Here is a 20,585-nt window from a genome sequence, read left to right as displayed (position 1 = left end):
AATGTGCTGAGTGAAGTAATCCTTCTTCTGCTGCATTTTCGGAGCACACTGAGTGCATGCTGCAAAGATAAGCAACAACAATGCAGCCTGCAGGCAGCCTGCAGGGCTGATCCTGGCTCACTTTCATCCTTTTAAAATCCCTTCTCTTTGCTGCTGTAGACCTTTCTGAGCCATCCAGCATCAAGATTGCTGCAGCCAGAGTCACTGAGCAGCTGAAAGGAATTGGGTTGAATCTGCTGATAAACAATGCTGCGATTGCAAGGCCATGTCCTCTGGAATCAGAGGCACCGGAGGAAATGTCTGAGACATACAAGACCAATGTGATTGGTCCTATGGTGGTGAGCCAGGTAACGCCATCCTATGGCTCTTCTTCATGGAAACTTCTCATCAACTTGCAGAGCCTTTGGGAGTCAGTGTCTTGATGCAAGTTAGGGATGTCAGAGGAATCCATCTGAGGGGTGAAGTTCGCTGAGCTATCATCAGCTCGGTCCCCGGACTTCAGCTTGCTTACCAACCAGCTGGCTAGACTTGATGCAAATCGAGTCAGGCCAGCTTGCAGATTTTTGGGTTGTTGCTGTTTTTCTTAAATTGCCATTTATGCAAATTGTGGCTGCAATTTGCAGAATTTGTGCACAATCCGGCCATAATTTGCACAAATTCAGGCTGTAATATGCTTAATTTGCACAAATTGCAGCTGTAATTTGCATAAATGGCAAAAAGGATCCTCTGTCTCAGAAAACTGGGAACAAAAGGTCCATTAGTCACACAAGTCTTTTTCACTAGATGGTTGGATTAGGATGCTTCAGAAATAGATATACTCCAAGGTGACACCTAGAGCAACATTAATTGAAGTCCACCTACATGGCTAGAGAGGTAGGTTTCAGAAATGATTACACTATAAACACACACACACACACACACCCCTCTCAGCTCCAGCTAATTTGTGCTTGCTTGCTTGCTTGCTTATTTATTTATTTATTTATTTATTTATATCCCACCTTTCTTCCATCATGGAACTCCAGGTGGCTACATGTGGTTCCGAGGTGGCATCCCCTCCAAGCACTGACCAGACCCAAACCTGCTTAGCTTCAGCAAGGTGTCTGCCTCATGTTTTCACACTATGCCCTGGGATTATTGACAAGTTGTGCTCTTTAGTCAGAGCTCATGTGATCACCTTAATGTCCTAACGAAATGGTTAAGGGATCAAGAGGTACATTCAGATGAATTATTGTAGATATTATATATATACTACCTTGGTCCAGAAAAAATTTATTATTGAGCAGGCCCATCATACATGACCAAAATCTAATGGCTGCATGACAGACAGAAATTCAACAGGTGGATTCTTAGTGGTTATGGAGGAGCAGTGATGTGGAAAGCCAGCACCTGTTGAAGCCAGATTGGAAGTAGCTGCTGCCACCTGGACAAAGCACAAGAGTATTCCGGAGAGTAACTGCTGGGCTCACATTTGCACTCCTGTTGCAGTCTCTGACCTCATAAAAAGATGCTCAGTCCTCCCCACACAGTTTGCCACTGTCCTTGATAATTCTCTCCCCTTCTCCAGGAGTTTCTGCCCTTGCTGAGGAAGGCATCTCAGGAAAGCCCCCAGGAAGGGATGAGCTGCAGCAAAGCAGCCATCGTCAACATAAGCAGCAAAACTGGCAGCATGTCAACTATCTTCGGATGGCATTTGGCACATGGTGTCTCTTACCGTTGCAGCAAGGTATGGAAAATGTAGTCAACAGACACCAAGGGACTATGAAGCTTAAGAGTAATAATATGTATTATTAATCTTGAGACTTTCTCCCCTTTCCCTTTCTCAAAATGTTACGCCCTTGCTTCGCCTGCCACCCATTCCATGACTTCATAGGCGTATAGAAGAGGGCATTACTCCAGTACTTGGAGGTTTCCAAAATTTCACATGCATTTGGAATTGAAATGCCATGCGAAATTTGGGTTTCTAGTCTGGTCTCCACTATGCATTTAATCCAGTTCAGATCAAAGAAGCCAACTCAAACATAGATATGAGCGTTTGTGCCAAGAATCTCCCTCCCTCCCAACACTAATAACAGAATATCACAAGAACATCATAGTGATCACCCATGTAGTTTATTACTGTTAGGCAGCAGGACAGACCCTTGTGAGATTTCTGCCTCAGATGCCAAAGTAGCATAACCTGCCTTGCATACTAAGCACCGTGACTTAAGGGACTGGAATTGGGTGCCTTTTGCTGCTCTGCCTAAGGTAGCAAAATGTCCTGTGATTATCCTGATTGTTGTTGTTTTTAGAGGCAAACTCATATTTCTGCAGGGACACCTTTTTTTCCAGGGTTGTATGTACACTGCACACACACATACACACACACACAATTAAAATAGTCTGTCCCTACGGAGAGCATTGAATGCCATCTCTTAGTCCCACAGAGGTCTTCTTTTGACCTGCTGCCATGCTATGGAACTGAGATGCGTCATTCACCCCCTGCTTCTTGCGTGTCTCCCTCCCAGGTCGCTCTGAACATGCTCACGCAGTGCCAGTCCCTGGCATATGCCCAAGACAAGATCCTCTGCGTTGCTGTGCATCCCGGGTGGGTGCAGACAGACCTGGGAAATCTGCTGGTAGGTGATTCATGGTGGAATGTCAACTCTACGCAGAGGCTGTCGGATTTATGTATCTACTTCGGCCTACATAAGGGTCAAAACAGATAATGGGGTAATTAATTTATCATTGTGGGGAGGGAAACCTGCTGATTGCAGAGCAGAGGTAAGGCTATCACATGTTGGCTCTACAAAGCCTGGAAATTGGAGGCCAAGGCTGATGCCTCAAAAGACATGTCCAGAAACGATGTTGCGCAATGCCGTAGGAACATCGGAAGCTGCCTTACGCTGAGTCAGACCATTGTTTCATCTAGCCCAGTATTGTCAACAGTGACTGGCAGCAGCTCTCCGGGGTTTCAGGCAGGATTCTTTCCCAGCCCTACCCGGAGAACGCAGGGATCGAACCTGGGACCAGCATGCAAAGCAGGGGCTCTACCACCAACCCACGGCTCCTCCCAGGAAGTGTACTTGCTTACTACTGCACCCACACTTTTCTTTGTCTTTCAGGGCTTAATCCAGGCCTAAATCCAAGACTCATCAGAATGAGGCACTGGATGGAGCTCCAGAGAGCCCCACCAGTCATTTTCCTGCTGCAGCAAAGGTCCCTGCAGGAGAGTGGCTAGCACAGCTCGCCAGAGTGTCTCTCAGGCCCAAATAATGCTTTGCTCTGAGGGGTCCATCCTCAGAGTGAAACATTGGGTGGGGTGGTTTTGGAGACTGCCTGTGCTGTAGCAGGACAAGTGGTCGTTATGGTCACCTCACCCATAAGGCCTCACTTTGAGGAACGACCCCTCAGAGCAAGCATTGATGGGCCCAGATCATGCATGCTATTGCTGGTAATGCAACAAGCCACTGGGGTGGGGGACAGCAGCACAATGGCTCTGGGGCGGACGGAGAGCCTAGGACTACTAAAGATGTCCTATGTTGCCCTCTTCTTCCTGTATTGCATTATACAATTATCAGAAACATCTGAGCCTTATGGATTTGCTCATTGGTCAACTCCTGTGAGTTGACCAATGCCTGTTTTAATTATTTAAATATAAGGATATGAGCAGGTATATACAAGAGGAGAGGTTCCTTTAGATACACTGGTCCTAAATGGTTTAGGAATTTAATGGCCATCACAAACACCTTGAATTGAGCCTGAAAACAGACTGGAAGCCAACTGATGAAGAAAAAATAAAAATGAATGCTCTCCAGTTATTTTATATTCATCGTTTCTTTCCTTACTGGCTGAATATGGAATGGGATGATACTCATGGTTATTCTTAGGATTTTGGCGATAAACCTTTGGGACAACAAGTGGAGGTATATAAAGAGAACATGCGTAGGGAGATAGGACAGAAATGGAATACATGTATAGCAGCTATTGAGAATGCTTCCCTGTTTGCCTTTGATAGTGCATGGATGTTATGAACTGTGCTCTCGGTCAGTGATGCCCATGTTTTGTAACTGTTTTGGGCATTGTGCAGGTTCTCATGTCACTCGCCTCTTCTCTCTTTCCAGGGAGCGCCCCCACTCTCAGCGGAGCTCAGTGTACGAGAGATCCTGAACACGCTTGCCCATCTCTCTGAGAAAGACAACAGCACTTTTGTGGACAGAAAGGGTAATTCCCTTCCTTGGTGAGACACCCAACAGTCTCCTTGTCTGCACTGCAGGAGAAACCCCTCACCACAGGCAATGCAAATATCTGACTCGCCTTGTCTTCATCAACTTTCTCTGCTGTATAAGAATGCAATCGTATTACCTGGGAGTAAGTCCCACTGAGTAATAATGAACATGAAATTTACCTTTTTAATTTCAGTGTTCTGCCAAAAAAGGGGTCTCTTTATTCATCCGTGATTCCAGCAAATATCCCCAGCTGCCCTGTTCTTTCTTGAACAGGGGTTGTAGAGGATGATCCACATGCTTGTACTATCCATAAAAAAGCAAGACTTAGATCCCGCCCCCCCCCGATTCCTACTCAGTTTGACTATCTATCTATCTATCTATCTATCTATCTATCTATCTATCTATCATGTGTCTATGTAAATAAAGACAAGGTGGTCATTGAAAAGATATCATGGTTTGCATTGACAGCTGAAAAGTCCACTACTCTTCATATGACAGCAACCTCTAAGGATACCTGGACCTTTTCATAATTTGACCTGTTTACTTATGCATTATATAACATCTTTTGACACAAGTGCATTTCTAAATTTCTTATGAGCTATGGTGAAAACAATACAATCATTACTTATTTAAAACTCATCTCTCATGGGATCATGCTCATTCTTCTTATGGTTTTAAATCAGAAAGTACATAATTGGATTCAACCGAATCCTTACAGTTCTCATTCGTGTGATGTCTCTTAGCATGCTATTGGGGGCAGGGGAGAACAGTGTGGGAGGTTTACAGTGTGGAGGTTTACAGTGTGGGAGGTTTACAGTGTGGAGGTTTACGGGCACTTGCTGGGCTGTGGAACAACAGTGGTGCTTCCTGCCCTGCTTGTGACCTTCACAGAGACGTCTGGTTCAGCCATGTGGGAAACACCTTTCGGCTGATCCAGCAGGACATTTCGTATATTCCTGGACTGATGAGATTGACATGAGTGGTACAGTCCTTACATGAATTAATACAGGGAGAGAGATATCCTCGAGCTTCATCCCTCCTCCTCCTCTCTGTCTTTTAAGTCACAGCCAAGAAAAGAAATACAAATCATTAGATGGTAGATTTTACCCATACTGCTCAGTATGGATTTAGACACAGTTAAATATTTGAAAAGTAAGAATAGTTTTCATATTTCTAGTCTGTGTTGTTTATTGGAGCTTGATGCATTTCCAGAGTATATTAACTGCCCAATCCTGCATTTACTCACCAGGAAATTCCACTGCTGAATCTGGAAAGATGGGTTATAGGGAATTTTCTTTCCAGCACTGCCACCACCTATGGGAGAACTATCTCTTCACTGGGCAATCCCACCTTTGGGTTGTTTTGTTGTTGTTGTTTTTAGCAAATGCTTATATTTCAGGGCCTAAAGAACTTTCTGCCACTATAACTCTACAAGCTGACCCTTTTCTGCTGCCACCAGTTCTCTAAGAATACTTTAAAAAACCTCCTAGGAGCTTGGTATGAGGCTTGGACGTGAGATGGGCACCAACACGAGAGACAAGAGGAACTATTAAACAAGTTAATATATTAAAGGGATATTTTGTGCATAAAGGAATACTATATTTACTTTGGGCTTTTCAAAAGAATGACTGCTGTCACTTCCTAAGTACTCAAGAGACACTGTTGCTGATACAAGCCTCTTAATGACTCCTTTAACCCCGGGCCAAGTTCCCTAGACCTTCACCCCAGTCAAATACACTCACAGCCAGGTCCAGCTCTTGGGTACAGTCTCTCTCTCTGGCTCTCAAAGTTCCTCTAGCTTCCTTTCTCACTGCTTGGACAGTTTATCTGGGTTTTAATGCCTGCTTGTGTAACCTTCTTCTGGCAAGATCATAGGGCAACCTCCTGGCATAGCAAAGCCACCTGCTCCCTACTCCTGATCTTCACCAGCCACGTATGGTTATCCCATACAGAGGAGGAATGTCTTACTATTCAGGCCTTAGGTATTCACTTGCTCCTCAGCTTTCTCCTAGTCCTTCTATAATACCACCCACCAATCAACAGACCTTCTTCTTCTCTGACTAACAAGAGAATTCCTCAATCCCTAATTATCAACTCCTTGTCAACTGTAATTATATGGCCTAGTAGATCGTGCTGGGGTGGAGTCAGTGGTTGTGGTCCATGTTGGTACCAAAGATGTGGGGGAATGTAGTCGTGAGGTCCTGGAAGCCAAATTTAGGTTGCTAGCTAGGTTCAAATCCAGGACCATCAAGGTGGCTTTCTTGGAAATGCTACCTGTTCCACTCACAGGGGCAGCTAGACAGGCGAAGCTGAGGAGTCTTGATACGGTGGTGAAGGGAGGAGGGGTTCAGATTTGTTAGGCACTGGGGAATGTTTTGGGACAAGCCAGGCCTGTACAAGAGGGGCGGTCTCCACTGGAACCAAAATGGAACCAGACTGCTGGCGCTAAACATAAAACGGGTGGCAGAGTAGCTTTTAAACTAAACCCTGGGGAATACCGACAGGAGCTGAGAAGCATCTGGTTCGGGTTAAACCATCCGTAGGCGATGAAAATGAAAATGTTTTCAAGTGCCGAAATGTAGAAGGGGAGGAAATAGACGATAAGCATATATGAAACATAATAGCCAATCAAAGAGGCCTAAGTGCCATAGCAAAAGATGCAGATGCCAGAAACATCTGGGGAGGGACACCGTGTATAGGTGTTTCTATGCAAATGTTAGAAGCCTCTGAGCCAAAATGGGAGTGTTGGGGTGTCTGGTTTTAAAGGAGAACCTGGATATAGTGGGCATTATGGCAACCTGGTGGAATGGAGAGAACCAGTGGGATGCAGTCATCTCTGGATACGAACTCTACAGGAAGGGCAGGGAAGGGTGTGCTTGAGGAGGTGTTGCTCTGTACATCAAAGAGGGCATAGTGTCGAGCAGACTAGAACATCTAAAAGGGGCAGACTCTTCCACAGAAGCTCTCTGGGTGACAATATTGGGCTCCAAAACTAATTTAATAATAGGGACGTGTTGGAAACTCTGAGTTCCTACAGTGGTGAGAAAAAGTCTGTGAACCCCTTAGGATTGCCACATATTTCCAACCTAAAATGTTATTAGATCTTAATCTAACTCCACAACCCTAGATAAAGAACAATAGATAACCTGATTAAACAAATGACACCCAAACATGAAGCTTTTTCAATATTTATTTATTGAACTATTTATCCCAATATTTTCAATACCTGATTCAACATTCAATATTCATGAGTGAAAAAGTATGTGAATCTTTAGATTCAGTACCTGGTGACACCCCCTTGAGCAGCAAAGACTTCAAGTAAGCATTTTCTGTAACTGTTGGTCAGTCTCTCACATCGGTTTTGAGGAATGTTTGCCCATTCCTTCTTACAGAACTGCTTTAACTCAGTGACATTTGAGGGCTTCCTTGCATGAACAGCTTGCTTCAGGTCCTGCCGCAACATTTTCAATGGGGTTTAGGTCCAAACTTTGACTAGGCCACTCTAAAACATGGAATTTCTTCTTCCGCAGCCATTCTTTTGTAGATCTGCTTGTATGTCATCTTTGATCGCATCGAAAGAACAATAAGAATTCTTTACAAGTTGTGAGGAAAAACATTTTTTTTCTAAATGTTGCAGAACCCAGAGTCAGAGAGACCACGGAGTGAAGGAAAAAGAGATTATTTAACGCACGGGCTTAAGGCTGGAATCATTTCCAAAGAGCCAGAAGCCCCGAAATACATCAGCACATGGTTTTTATAGACATTGTGACACATATGAAACGGCTCCTCCTCCCCCTCCCGCGTGGGGTTGCAGTCCTCAACATTTCTTCTCTTAGCACCATTGTTTATCATACAAGAACTGGGTTATAGGGTAGCCATGATAAGGAGAGAACAGAAGAGAACAGCAGAGAACAAGATATACAATTGTATGACCTTTGACAAGATAAGGAATTCCTGTGTCTCGTCAGCTTACAACAATATATTCAAGGGAGAAAGAGCTCAGCAAGAACATGAAGCATGAGACTGCATGAGGCTACTTAGTCTGACCCCCGATATGGCTGCTACATTCCCCTCTTAAATGCATAATTTCATTACAATTATAGCATTTCTGATAACCATACAAAGCTTTTTGTGACATACATATTACTTAGCTTCTTGTTGGGCTATTAGAGCATAGAGGGCAGCAGTTTTACTAGCTGAGACATAAAACAGATTGGTTAAACAGCGCATAAGACAAGGAATGCAAAGGCATAACAGAACTTTTATGAACAACACTGGTAGAATTAGGATGAACAATGCTTCAAGCCAGCTAAGATCTGGAAGCCAAGGGGTTAACTAATTGAGCTAATTGTTTTGTCTTATTGTTTTGTTAGCTACTATATTGTGCAGCTTGTTGATCTGTTCATTTACAGCATTGCCATTATCAGTTAAGTTAAAACAACAGAGCTTTTGGTGTGTCTCACAACTTAAGTGATGAAGAAGGAAGAGGTAATCTATACCAGCTCTATTTTCTAGAACTGCACCTCTTAGATCACGCAACTCTTTATTTAACAATGACAGTGCTCGTGAGGTGGCATTTATGCTTTTGGCTAAGCTGCAAGCTAACCGGTTGATCTCCAGACCATTAGCCAAGGCTAAACCTGGAACCCCAACCAGTGACATTGCTAAGGCTAATTTTTCTGAGTCAGAATATAACTGCACATGACTATTACAATTTTTAGTTAGTTGGAGTGCTTGAGGCTGCCGTCGACGGATTTTCTTGGGCTACAGGGGAAGAATTGGCACCAGTTCAATTGGCGGCTGAGGCAACATGGGTGGTTATTAGACAAGTTGGCAGGAATGAATGACCAAGTGCGGGAACTACGTGTCTAAAACCATCCATGAGGCAAAAGTATGTGGGCATCATTAAAAGATACATTTTGAATTTTATTACAGTGGCAGGGGGCCAGGGATAGCTTTATATTTTCTGGAAAATTTTTGACAATTAAGCATTCGTGCACACGTAGCATTTGTTTTAGCAACGATGGGGGTGCGTAGAGTGAACTCTGTAGGGGGTAGGATCTTTGCAACCATGCCTTATTTTATTGCAACTTATTTTGGGAATAAGTTAAACTTACACCATAAACTCTTAATATGGTATCTTTTTGAATTTTTCTAGGATGTCTACAGACAGGTATTAGGCAAGAGCTAATAAGCCTGTTTGCAGGTATATCTCTTGGCAAACAAAAATGTTTTACTCTCGTGATGTTAGCCAGGTGAAGCCAGTAATTATCAGCAAATTACTGGGGCAAACTTCTCCTTCTAGGGGCAGACCCCCCTTTTTGCACCTTATTAAAGAAACACAATGCAACACTACTAACACTACAACACGCATGTTTGATCTTCTTTGGGATCTGACCGTACGCCGGGCAGCTATTCACCTGGCAAGCTGCAGTAGGGTCTAGTCCCCTTCTTCAATTCTCCAGTTGCAGGTCTGACCGTACGCAGGGGGACAGTCTCCCGGTGTGTCCACAGTAAGGTCTAGCCTGAGTCTTCTTACTGCTTTTTCAGAATGATTTTTAAAGGATTTTTAGGATTTCTGTTTACAGTCTACTCTCCCCCTCTCGCTCTCTTGACTCGTGTCTAATGTATTCAGGGTTTAATTTCAGCTGCTTTTATAGCTGTGGGGGTGGAAAGTATGACAGTTTTCAGTCCTCTCTATCTGGGAGTCAAAGGGTTATTTTTCCCTCTTTAACTCATACTTTAACTCTTGGTTGGAAAGGATGAACTTCTGTGATGGGAATGGCTTATTTTCTAAGACAAGGCGACGCTGGGCTTGAAGAACTTTGCCCAGTGTTTGGACTTCTTGTTTAAGGCTCACGTTTGCTTGCTCTTGATGCCGCTCCAGTGTCAATCATGAAGTCAATGTCACGGCCCCTCACAGTCAATGTCACGGCCCCTCTCAAGCTGTCTCCCTCTTCGCCCATTCTGGCCCCTTTGGTTTTCTCTTTTGTGTATTTGATTTATTTTATTTGGGCATTCATGCCACTAATGTCCATCTTGTCCACACTGGGCACACTGGTTGTTTTTTAAGAATCTTTTGCCTCTGCCGGGTCTTCTTCGTTTCTTCTTTCGTCCACATCTTCTTGGGCCTCTGGGTTGAGGGGGGTATACTGGCGATAGGCATCTGAAAGACGCTCCAAGTACGCTCTGGGACCTCTGGGACCTCGGTGGCACCTTGCAGTACTTTAGACACTTTGGTCATATTAACTGACTTCTTCATACCTGCCTTTACGGCTTTTAACAGCAGGGTTTGATACTGGGTGAGGCGCTCTAGCCCCACTTGTGTTTTGGGATTCCAGCGGGGGGGGGGGTTACTTACAAGGAGACTTTATTGGGTAACTTACAGCACACAGGCGTACCTAATGGTTGGATCAGACAGCTTCTCTGAACCACGAGCTATTGGGCTAAATGGGTTTTATACTATACATGTTACCCATGAGGCAGCACAACACTAGCAAGCATTTTCAGCATAGGCTAGAAGTGTTTGGTTTTCAGGCACAGCTTCCTGTAAACAACTTCGCTTCCCAAAGTGCTTGATAACACTTTTATTTATTAGTATGGGAAGACAAATTTTTTCTCTTTCTTTTGCTTTCTTTTTCTTTGCTGATCTGCCTGTATTGCAGATCATGTTTTAAACTTTTTACATAAAACTTTCTGCTCCATGCACCAGCCTTGTCTCTTTGTCTTTTTCAAGTTAAACTCACTTACTTAACCCTTTCTGCCTTACACTAGTCCCAATGACACACATTTGGGATAGGCTCTTCTTCTCTTTCTAGTTACATTTTCTTCATCTTAAAGAACTATTGCATTATAGTGGCTACTTTATTCCAGGTAATAAGCTCCAGGCACAATCAGCTGCTTTTAATTTACCCTGGGGCCAACTATGGCCACGCTTCTTTTTTACAAATGTTTTTTCTCTTTTTTTTCCCTCTTGCCTCTTCTTTCTTCTTTTTTTCCCCCTTCTCTATCTGTTTTCTACTTTCTCTATTCTTTCTTTTCTACTTGCCTTTGTCTTTTCTCCTTGTCATCCATTGGGAACCACACTTAGTATTATTTGGAGTTGCAACTAACACTAATCTGCAAATATCACATATATTTTATGATATCTAAGAAATCATAAAATGTACACAACAAACTTTTTTCTGCAATTTACACAATGAATGGAAAACACTTTTTGCATGGTAAGGCATGATGGAGCAGATCCAGCAATTATACTGCTCTTCTGGCTGAAAGCTCAGGGCCCATTAAAATCAAGGGACGGGCATACCCACACACGCAAAGAGTTCTAGGTCACCATTTTTGCATCGGCAACTCTATGCTGCATGAGTTCTGGCAGAAGGAAATCTAAAAGTCATAGATCAAACTCAGCCTGCTGTACACTGAGCTGACTACAAACACAGACACACAGTCCACAGCGATGAGAGTTCAAGTTTATCAAAAGCTTCACAGCACTGTCCATGGCAAGTCTTTGACAATTTAAAATTTTAGTTCATGTGCAGAGTGTCTCTAAAAAGCCCAGACAATGATGGAGGCAAACAAAGAAGGCTCTGGGCAATGAAGATGAGATGTTTCCAGCAAAGGCTCTCCACTTTTGCATCAGTTTAAAAAGGGAAAGTGTGGCCCTACACCCCTTCTGACAGACAAGGGCCTTTAATTTTTTAGCAAGGCCTCTGTCTAAACAGAGCGGCACAGCTCAGCTCTCTAGCCGTGACGCTTTAACCTGGGCAACTCCTCTGTAAATTCTATTTTATTTCTGTCAGGTTCTCACAGACATTTTAAAAACTTACTCTTTTTTTTCTCTTCTAACCTGGTACACGAAAGCACTGAAACACTGAGTGCCGAAACTCAGGACGCTGGGGGGTGATGGGCATCACCTTATACTTGCATTTTTCAGGCAGCCATTAATCTTCGGGGAGGCGGTGGGGTGATTTGCAGGACTTCAAAGGCAAGCTTCTCAGTTTGTTTGTATTTGTAAATCCCAAGCTCAAAACAGGACAGGATGAGGTGCAGGGCAGCTAAATCTTTGCTGTGGCACGGGCAACAAATAACTCAGGTCAGCTTTCTTCGCTGGGGTCTCAAACAGGAAAACAGTCTTAATTTAAAGTTGTAACATCACTGACAGCGTCAGCCAGCCAGCTACACAGATCTCATTGTTTTTTAAGACAGTTGCTCCAATATCTTCTTTTCTTCTCAATCAGGTTGGGTCTCCCAGCTTACACAGTTTATTGCAGCTTTCAGGAGCATGGTAGTAGCGTGATTTTGGCTTGGCCAGGAACATGCTGTCTGGTTTCTCGGTCTCTTCAGCACACACACTCAGGCAGTGTAACACTGGACACTCAAATCAGTGAGATTTCTTCATTGCAGGGAATCCCACGGCAAAAGCTTAATGGTTACGCTCTTCAGAAATCATATAGCTGATGGTCAGTAGCTACAGGCTCTATGCAATTCTAACACAGTTCAAAGCTAAACACGGTTACCTTGACAGAGATCTTCAACGTGGTATCTCCGCTTCATTCTGCTTTGGGACAGTCTTATGGCACACTTTTCACTCGAAGAGGGGTCTAGCCTGTGCTCTGGGGGCTGATTCTTCACCTTTATTTTCTATTTTGCCTTCATCTTCTGGGTCTTCATTTTCAGTTTCCATTTCTTAGGGATTTCATCTCAATTAGGCGAGGTGATGATGTTGCACAACTCAGAACATTGTGGGCAATTTTCCTGCCCCCCCTCTCTCGGCACGCTAGGCTAACAGCTACTTCTTCGGCCTTACACTCTCACGCTCCCACGCTTTGTTAAAAGCCACACTGTCCTGCAACATTTTTTTAATTAACAGCCTCAGATCTTGTTCTTTTTTCCTCTCAGCTCGACCTTGAGCTTTTTGCTGTTTTCTCTCTCTATTCTGAATTTTTTTTAAAAAAACCTTTTTCCTTCTTTGTTTGACATACATCTCAAGGGGGTGCAAGTCTTGAGCAGTATACAAGCTCGCCTCCCTTTTTTTGTGAGAACACATCTTTTTAAGGGTCACTGCCGATTTTATTAAATCTTCTGCCCAACACTTCAATTTTTCAGTTTCTTTTATTAATGCTGATTGAGGTGTAAGAGGGGAACCTCCCGATCCCGTAGAGATGAAAGTCTCGGCAGACAATATCTGGGAGTTGAGGACCGTAGCTGAAATTGGCGAATTACTGCCGGTGGGGCTTGAAACTGATGGCGACAGTTCTAAGTCAAAGCGAGGGGCAATGCCTCTGTAGGGGGGATGGCAGGGGCTCAGGAGTCACAGGATCTGGATCTCGACGGGGTGGTCTTACAGTAACATGGGCCCGTGGTGGAAGCAGGGCATAAGCAGGTAGAAACGCCGTTAGCTCTGCCAGATCTTCACACAGGGCTTCTAACACTGGTTGTAATTTCTTTTTGGCCAATTTTTTTTTCTGAGCACCAAAACGTTTGCCTGGGATTCTAGGCATTTCTTTAGCCATGGAGGAGAAGCGCGGACTATGGAATCTCACGAGTTTATGTAGGGAAATTGGTCGGGGTGCCCAGGTCTCCCAACCACAATGGCATATACACGGCTGGTTTTGCTGGGCTCCAAAGAGCCTTTAGTAGGCCATCCTACACCAAAAGACGGCCACTGTATTTCACACAAAGTCTGCAACCATTGAGGATTCATGGGGGGGTGTCGGCCAATCCTCTTGGCCGACACAAGAGGATTTTACACACCACGCACTTTGCTACTGGCCTGGGCACCTGGACGGTCAACGGTATGCGTCAGAAACCGCAGTAGCCACTCACACAATCATCAATCTCTCCACTGCATCCATACGTCCCTGCCACCCACTTTTCCCACTTTTTACCAGAGCGGAAAGCGGCTTCCCCAGTTTCCTCAGCTTCCTACTGAGTACTGGCGTGCTGGGTACTGGCGCCCACTCGGGGGTGTGATCAGGCCCCCCTTCTACCCGCAAGGAGTAGGTTCTTTTTGTATACGTATACCACCAACACTGACCTTCTTCATAAGGCGGGGCCCTCTTTTTTTCTGCCCAGTGGCCTTTCTCCCTAAAGGCGGGGCCCTCTTTTTCCCATATACTTGCCTTTCTCCTGAAGGCTTCCAATGTGGGTTTCAACTCAATTGCAGCTGCGATACAGGCAGGGCTCAAGTTCCTTCCTCCGCTTCTCAAGGTTCTCTTGCTGCTCGCTGCCGTTTGGGCGATCCCGGTGCAGGCTTTCTCCCATTTACTCGACAAAAAGGTCGGTGGCGCCAAGAAAGGGAGGCATGCGCCGAGCTTGTCTTCCCGGTGCGGCGATCAAGAGCAGGCAAATGCCACCTGTCTGGCTCAGAGCCTGCCACATCCGAGTCACGGCACCATTTATGTTGCAGAACCCAGAGTCAGAGAGACCACGGAGTGAAAGAAAAAGAGATTCTTTATTTAACGCGCGGGCTTAAGGCTGGAATCATTTCCAAAGAGCCAGAAGCCCCGAAATACATCAGCACATGGTTTTTATAGACATTGTGACACATATGAAACGGCTCCTCCTCCCCCTCCCGCGTGGGGTTGCAGTTCTCAACATTTCTTCACTTAGCACCATTGTTTATCATACAAGAACTGGGTTATAGGGTAGCCATGATAAAGAGAGAACAGAAGAGAATAGCAGAGAACAAGATATACAGTTGTATGACCTTTGACAAGATAAGGAATTCCTGTGTCTCATCAGCTTACAACAATATATTCAAGGGAGAAAGAGCTCAGCAAGAACATGAAGCATGAGACTGCATGAGGCTACTTAGTCTGACCCCCGATATGGCTGCTACATAAATAGTCATGTTTTCTACAATCTTCTCCATTAGTGTTTTCCCAATTAGCTGTATTCTTGTATAGTTTCTTCCTGAGGGTGGCAACAAAGATAGCATGGGTTTGTTGTCTCTGAGTTCCTAAAACACTGTCTGAGAGAGCTCAGTGGAAAGACTGTGTTTAAATAAAACTTAGGTTTATTTGGAAGGCAAAGTTTGTGTGAGTTTGTGAGGTGCAGTACACTAACTTTGAAATACAGCTCTCCTAAAATGAGATTAATGAAACAGCTCTCCTAAAAACAGGCTTTATCTAACTCACTCTGACACTGAATTTAGGGCGGGGGGGGGGAAGGGAAAGCTGTCCCCTTCTGATAGGGGCTTCCAGTGAGAAAACATTGCTCACTTCTCTTGAGCAATTAGCCAGCCATTTCCCAAAGAAAAGAAAGTTAATATAATACAGGGAGGTCAAAGGGAAAGTAATATAATTCAGGATAACAAAATAGGGAGAGGGGTTGCAGTATGAGAACAGCCCACAATCCTTACCACAAACCCTGTCAACGTTAGTCAAATGTTACTTAGGGAGTAATCCTATGACTGCAAGTCAGCAGCTAGACAGTCATAGGATATGTAGTTTTCCAGGAACTGACCATCTCCCTCTGCCGTGCTGCCTCACAGGCAGCGTGGAATGGCCTTGCACTCCACACTCAGGAGTGCAGAGCGGCCAAACCAGGGCAATCCTGGGCGCGTTCCAGAGCGGGGAAGGCGGAAATGTTGGTATGACACATCCTACGTGTCGTCCGGCAGCCACTTCCCCTGCTCTGCCTTCCTGCGGCTAGACAGCCGCAATTTGCTGTCTAGCCACAAATAGAGAGCAGGAGAAGCGTGGAGGGAACGATCCCCTCCATGCTTCTCCTGCCCTGCATTGGATAGGCAGTTGCCTCCAAGTTCGGGAGGATTGCACCCTAAATTTCCATTCTGGAATCTCCAACATCTCTGTGTCTGCCAGGACATGGCATTGGGTTGTGCCGACTTCTCCAGAACCGGGTTCTTGGGACCATTTTGCACATCACACTGAGCCCAGAACTGTGGGTGATCGTGGCTCCATCACAGGTGTAGCACGTGTATTCATATGGCACATCTTAAAATGTTTGGGATGTACATCTAAAAATGTGATGGTTGCTGAGGACCTCAGGAACCTCTAAAAACTGCAACAGGGCCAAGTGAAGGTTGAAACTACTCCTCGGTCCAGAGTGACCCCAGGAAGCCTGTTTAGGCTCCAGACTTTCAGGCAACTTCTGTCCGAGCTTTTCTACAAGAGTCATTTATTGTGTGCTCATCATTCCCTACTACAGTTGTCGACAAGTTCTTTACATGACAACGTGACCCCCCAGTTTAATTTCTGGGTTTTTTTAAGAGCACTTTTATTTATTGCTCTGCTTCTGTAGGTGGCAACAGCATCAACTGTGTGGAGGCTTCCACTTTTTTGAGGCCAAATTTTGAATTTCTTTTGGTGGTATTTTTGAGCTTACCTAATCACCATGAGGTGGCTGAGGGTGCCGTGTGCGTTTTCTCTCTGTGTTACACATCTTTCCATTGCTCTGCAGCCTCCCAGGCCACCTGCACTTCCTGAACTGGAAAACGCCCCATGGGTGGAATTGCCTCATGATGTCTTCCTCATGAGGGCTTTAACTGAAGTGTGGGAAGCGGAGGAGGCTACAGGCTGCCACAGAGATCACTGTACGATGACAGACAGGACACTCATGCAGACTCCTCAGCCACCTCATAAGTCAGGTAACCACAAGAACCCCGAACCCAGCGCATGAGAATGTCTCCAAAGCTTCTCCTCCTCTGATTTTCTTTTCGAAAGCGATTTCTTTTCTATCAGATTGAATGAGAATGGTCGGAAAAAATGTGGGAGACATTTTCGGCACAGTGCTAGTTTATTTACACCAGGCGCAGCAAACTTGTGGCTCTCCAGATGTTGCTGTACTACAACTCCCATCATCCCAAACCAGTGGCGATGCTGGATGGAGCTGATGGGAGTTGTTAGACTCCAACAACACCTGGAGGGCCACAGTTGATGGGGATTCACAGCATTAATATCCCAACAGATTTCTGTTCCCTCATTAAGTCTGTGAGGGGCTCTTGCACCCCAAAGATGCCCCCAGAGCTCCAGCTCACCTCTGACTCCCAGCCTGATATTGTCTGTTAGACTCTTCCAAATGCAACTAACGACTTCTTGCTTCTATTGCTCTTACACTCATTTCAAATGGTCTGAGGCTTTCTTCACACGGAGCTTTTATCCTGAGATGGAGATTGCTCTCTCACGGAAGTTTGCAGGCTCTTCTTTACATGACACCGGAACCCGACAAGGCATCTCCTGCACTAAATGCCCTTTGTTCCGTTTTTAAACAGATCGCAGATAGAGCTATCAAATTACCCTGTTGTGTTCTGCTTGAGTTCCCTCCATGAAAAGCGGAAAAGTGGCAAGGAGAGGAGCAAAACCAGTGAAAGATAATGGAAGACGCAGATAAGGGGAGAAGGAGGGGGAAAGGGGAGGGGGGGAAGGAAGCAGGTGAAAAAGGGAGTCATTGTGATCCTACATGTAAAACGGAAGCAGAAAGCCCCATTTTAAATGCAGGAGTTTAGGCTGCTGTAGAGATGCCCTGAGTGTCTTCTCGCCTTTCTGATCCACAGCAGCTCATAGCCATTTAGTTAACACTCAAGAAATGTCTAGGCAAGACCTGTCCGAACAGAGTGGATAAAAATGGATGATTTAAAAATAAAAAATACACCTTTTATGTTTTTGCTTGGCTGATTTAAATCACCAGTTTAAATGGTTGTATCCAAACCATTAAAAAAAAAGAAAAAAAGAGTTACTGGGACCTCGAAAGATCATTCTGACTCCCCCCAGTCTCATTACAGTACATTTTCCTGCCTTCTACTAACTCCCTTTCTCAGCCACACAACATGAAATCTTTCTCCAGACTCCTTCTAGGCAGGACCTGGCTGGAGCCCTCAGCACATCTGTTTCCCTTTATGTTTGCCATGATGTATCTGGGCAGTTGCCAGGTGCAAAACTTGAATTGACACTGGAGCCAACTACCTTTTGCAACTCTTACAAAAGGGAGTGGAAATTTGGCTGGTTTGAGCTGCCACAGAACTTTGTTCATCAGGCAAGGACAAGCAAGAGCTTCTCTATTCTGCCAGATTCCCTCCCCAACATGGCAACAAGCCATCCTTCTCCAGGTTCTTTCAGCGACCCCACATCAAAATCCAGTTTTGCCTCTTTTGTGTTGCATTGCAGGCAGTTTAACTCAGGACTATTGTTTTCAGGAACTTTTTCTCTCCCTGTGCAAGAGGCACTGTTTTGCCGCTTTCAGAGGGAGGGGGAGAATATTGGAGAATTTTCTCCTTGGTGAGGGGGACACAGTTTCCACATACCCTTTTAACTTTGGGAGGTATTTGTTGCTGGTTTCTAAAACCATAAAATCCCTGATTGCTCGTGCTTTGCAAAGCAGCAGCTGCTGTCCTGCAGCCTGTCCTGAATGCCTGTTGGAGAGGGAGAGGTCACTTGGTCTCCTGGGAGGGAGTTCAGAAAAAGCTGCTGGGTTGGACTCCTGCAGGTGCAGGGGGTGTTTTTTAAACCAATAAAAACTAGAAAGACCCCCTCAGCCACTGCCCACACTTAAAAAGCTAAGCTGAAATCCTGTCCTCCACCCCAAGGAGAAAGTTATTTGAAATTTTCACCCCTCCCGGCCTCTTTCGCCAGAGTTTTCGTTTCACCCCCATCGCTCCATGAAATGCTGAAAATGGAGGCATCCAAATTTTTGGCACAGCACTACTATTGCCATATACAGAGACTGGGCTAAAACAAAACAAAGCGCCTTAGATAAGCCTGGGTGGGGAAGCCTGGGGCTAGATATAGCTGGGGTTGGACTGCCAAACAGCTTTGTTAGTTGTGCGTAGGCTGGCAAGAGAGATGGCCATGCTGAAGGTGCGCAGCGTCCTGGTGACTGGGTCCAACCGGGGCATCGGCTTGGAGCTGGTCAGGCAGCTGGTGGAGAAAAGCAACCGGCCGGAATGGATCTTTGCCACCTGCCGAGACCCAGAGGGACCACGTGCCCAGGTGAGCCCCTGGCCAGAGTCAGCCATACCTTGGGTATGGGAATTCCCCTCTCCATGTCAAAGAGTTTGTGCGCGGGGCAATGGAGGTGTCTTGTGTGGCTTTTTAACTTACCATAAATATTGCAGGGCTTGGTACTTTGGGGAGAGTTCATTTAAACACAGATTAGTTGCCCTTTTATGTGTTCTTTCCGCCTTATTTATTTATTTATTTATTACATTTCTGTCCTGCCTTTTTTCCTCCTTAAGGAATCCAAGGTGGCGTACATAATCCTACTCCTCTCCATTTTATCCTCACAACAACAACCCTGTGAGGTGGGTTGGGCTGAGAGTCTGTGACTGGCCCAAAGTCGCCCAGTGAGCTTCCATGGCTGTGTGGGGACTAGAACCTGGATCTCCCGGCTCCCAGTCCAACTCTCTAGCCACTACACCACTAGGGATGTCGGAGATTCCAACCACCAATGGGGTTGGTGGGAGATTCAGGACAGATAAAAGGAAGTGCTTCTTCACACAGCACATAGTTAAACCATGGAATTCGCTACCACAGGATGTAGTGATGGCCACCAATATGGATGGCTTGAAAAGGGGGCTAGACAAATTCCTGGAGGAGAAGGCTGTCCATGGCTACTAGTCCTGATGGCCATGTGCTTCCTCCAGTACCAGAGGCAGTGAGCCTATGTGCACCAGATGCTGGGGAACATGGGTGGGAGGGTGCTGTTGCGCTCATGCCCTGCTTGTGGCTTCCTGGTCAACAGCTGGTTGGCCACTGTGTGAACAGACTGCTGGACTAGATGGACCCTTGGTCTGATCCAGCATGGCTCTCCTTACGTTCACCTGTTGCACCGGGACTGGAAGTAGCTGTCATGCAGATGAGCTGCAGGAGTGCACTGGGTTGCCGCTGGCAAGTAACTGCTGGGCTCACATTTGTGCTCCCGCTATGGCCTTTGAACTGCTGAATAGATGCTCACGTCTCCCCACAGAATGTGTGGCTGCCCTTGATGCTTTCTTCTCCTTCTCCAGGCATTCCTGCCCTTGCTGAGGAAGGCAGCTCAGGAAAGCCCCCAGGGAGGCTGAGTTGCAGCAAAGCAGCCATCATCAACACGTCCAGTACAGCTGGCTCCATCACAACCGTCTTTCAGTGGCAGAATGGACAAATGATCTCCTACCGTTGCAGCAAGGTATGGACACATCGGTCATGTAAGGGCAAAGGACCGGCTGAGTTAACATCAGAGCTGGCTTTTCTTGTCTCACTTTTGGATGCCGACAAGGTTCTTGGAAAAGTCTATCCTACAACATGCTTTCTTGGTCCTTGCCCATCTTGGTTAATGACTTCAAGCCATTGTAGACTAGTCCATTTAGAGGTACGACACTATGCAGAGGGGCACGTTCCCCCCACATTCCAGGAGGCATTCATCAGGCCCTACCTCAACCCC

At 45.5% G+C, this 20,585-nt stretch overlaps 1 protein-coding gene across 3 annotated transcripts in view; it reads left to right on the top strand.

Moving 5' to 3' along the window:
- Window positions 1-5,971, top strand: part of LOC146338942 (uncharacterized) — a 28,960-nt gene extending 22,989 nt beyond the window's left edge. For all 3 annotated transcript variants that reach the window (XM_084813130.1, XM_084813128.1, XM_084813129.1), the window contains 4 exons: window positions 160-347; window positions 1,565-1,723; window positions 2,505-2,615; window positions 4,101-5,971. In XM_084813130.1, coding sequence (XP_084669256.1) covers window positions 160-347; window positions 1,565-1,723; window positions 2,505-2,615; window positions 4,101-4,220 — 578 coding nt within the window. In that variant the 3' untranslated portion in view covers window positions 4,221-5,971. The remainder of the gene's footprint in view (window positions 1-159; window positions 348-1,564; window positions 1,724-2,504; window positions 2,616-4,100) is intronic.
- The last annotated feature ends 14,614 nt before the right edge of the window (window positions 5,972-20,585 follow it).

The sequence above is a fragment of the Heloderma suspectum genome, chromosome 8 (genome assembly GCF_057233095.1).
Source record: "Heloderma suspectum isolate Gila_16-S chromosome 8, 16-S_ref, whole genome shotgun sequence".
Classification (NCBI taxonomy): Eukaryota; Metazoa; Chordata; class Lepidosauria; order Squamata; family Helodermatidae; genus Heloderma; species Heloderma suspectum.
Note: the sequence above shows the minus strand (reverse complement) of the source record. Positions and strands in the feature narration are given on the sequence as shown.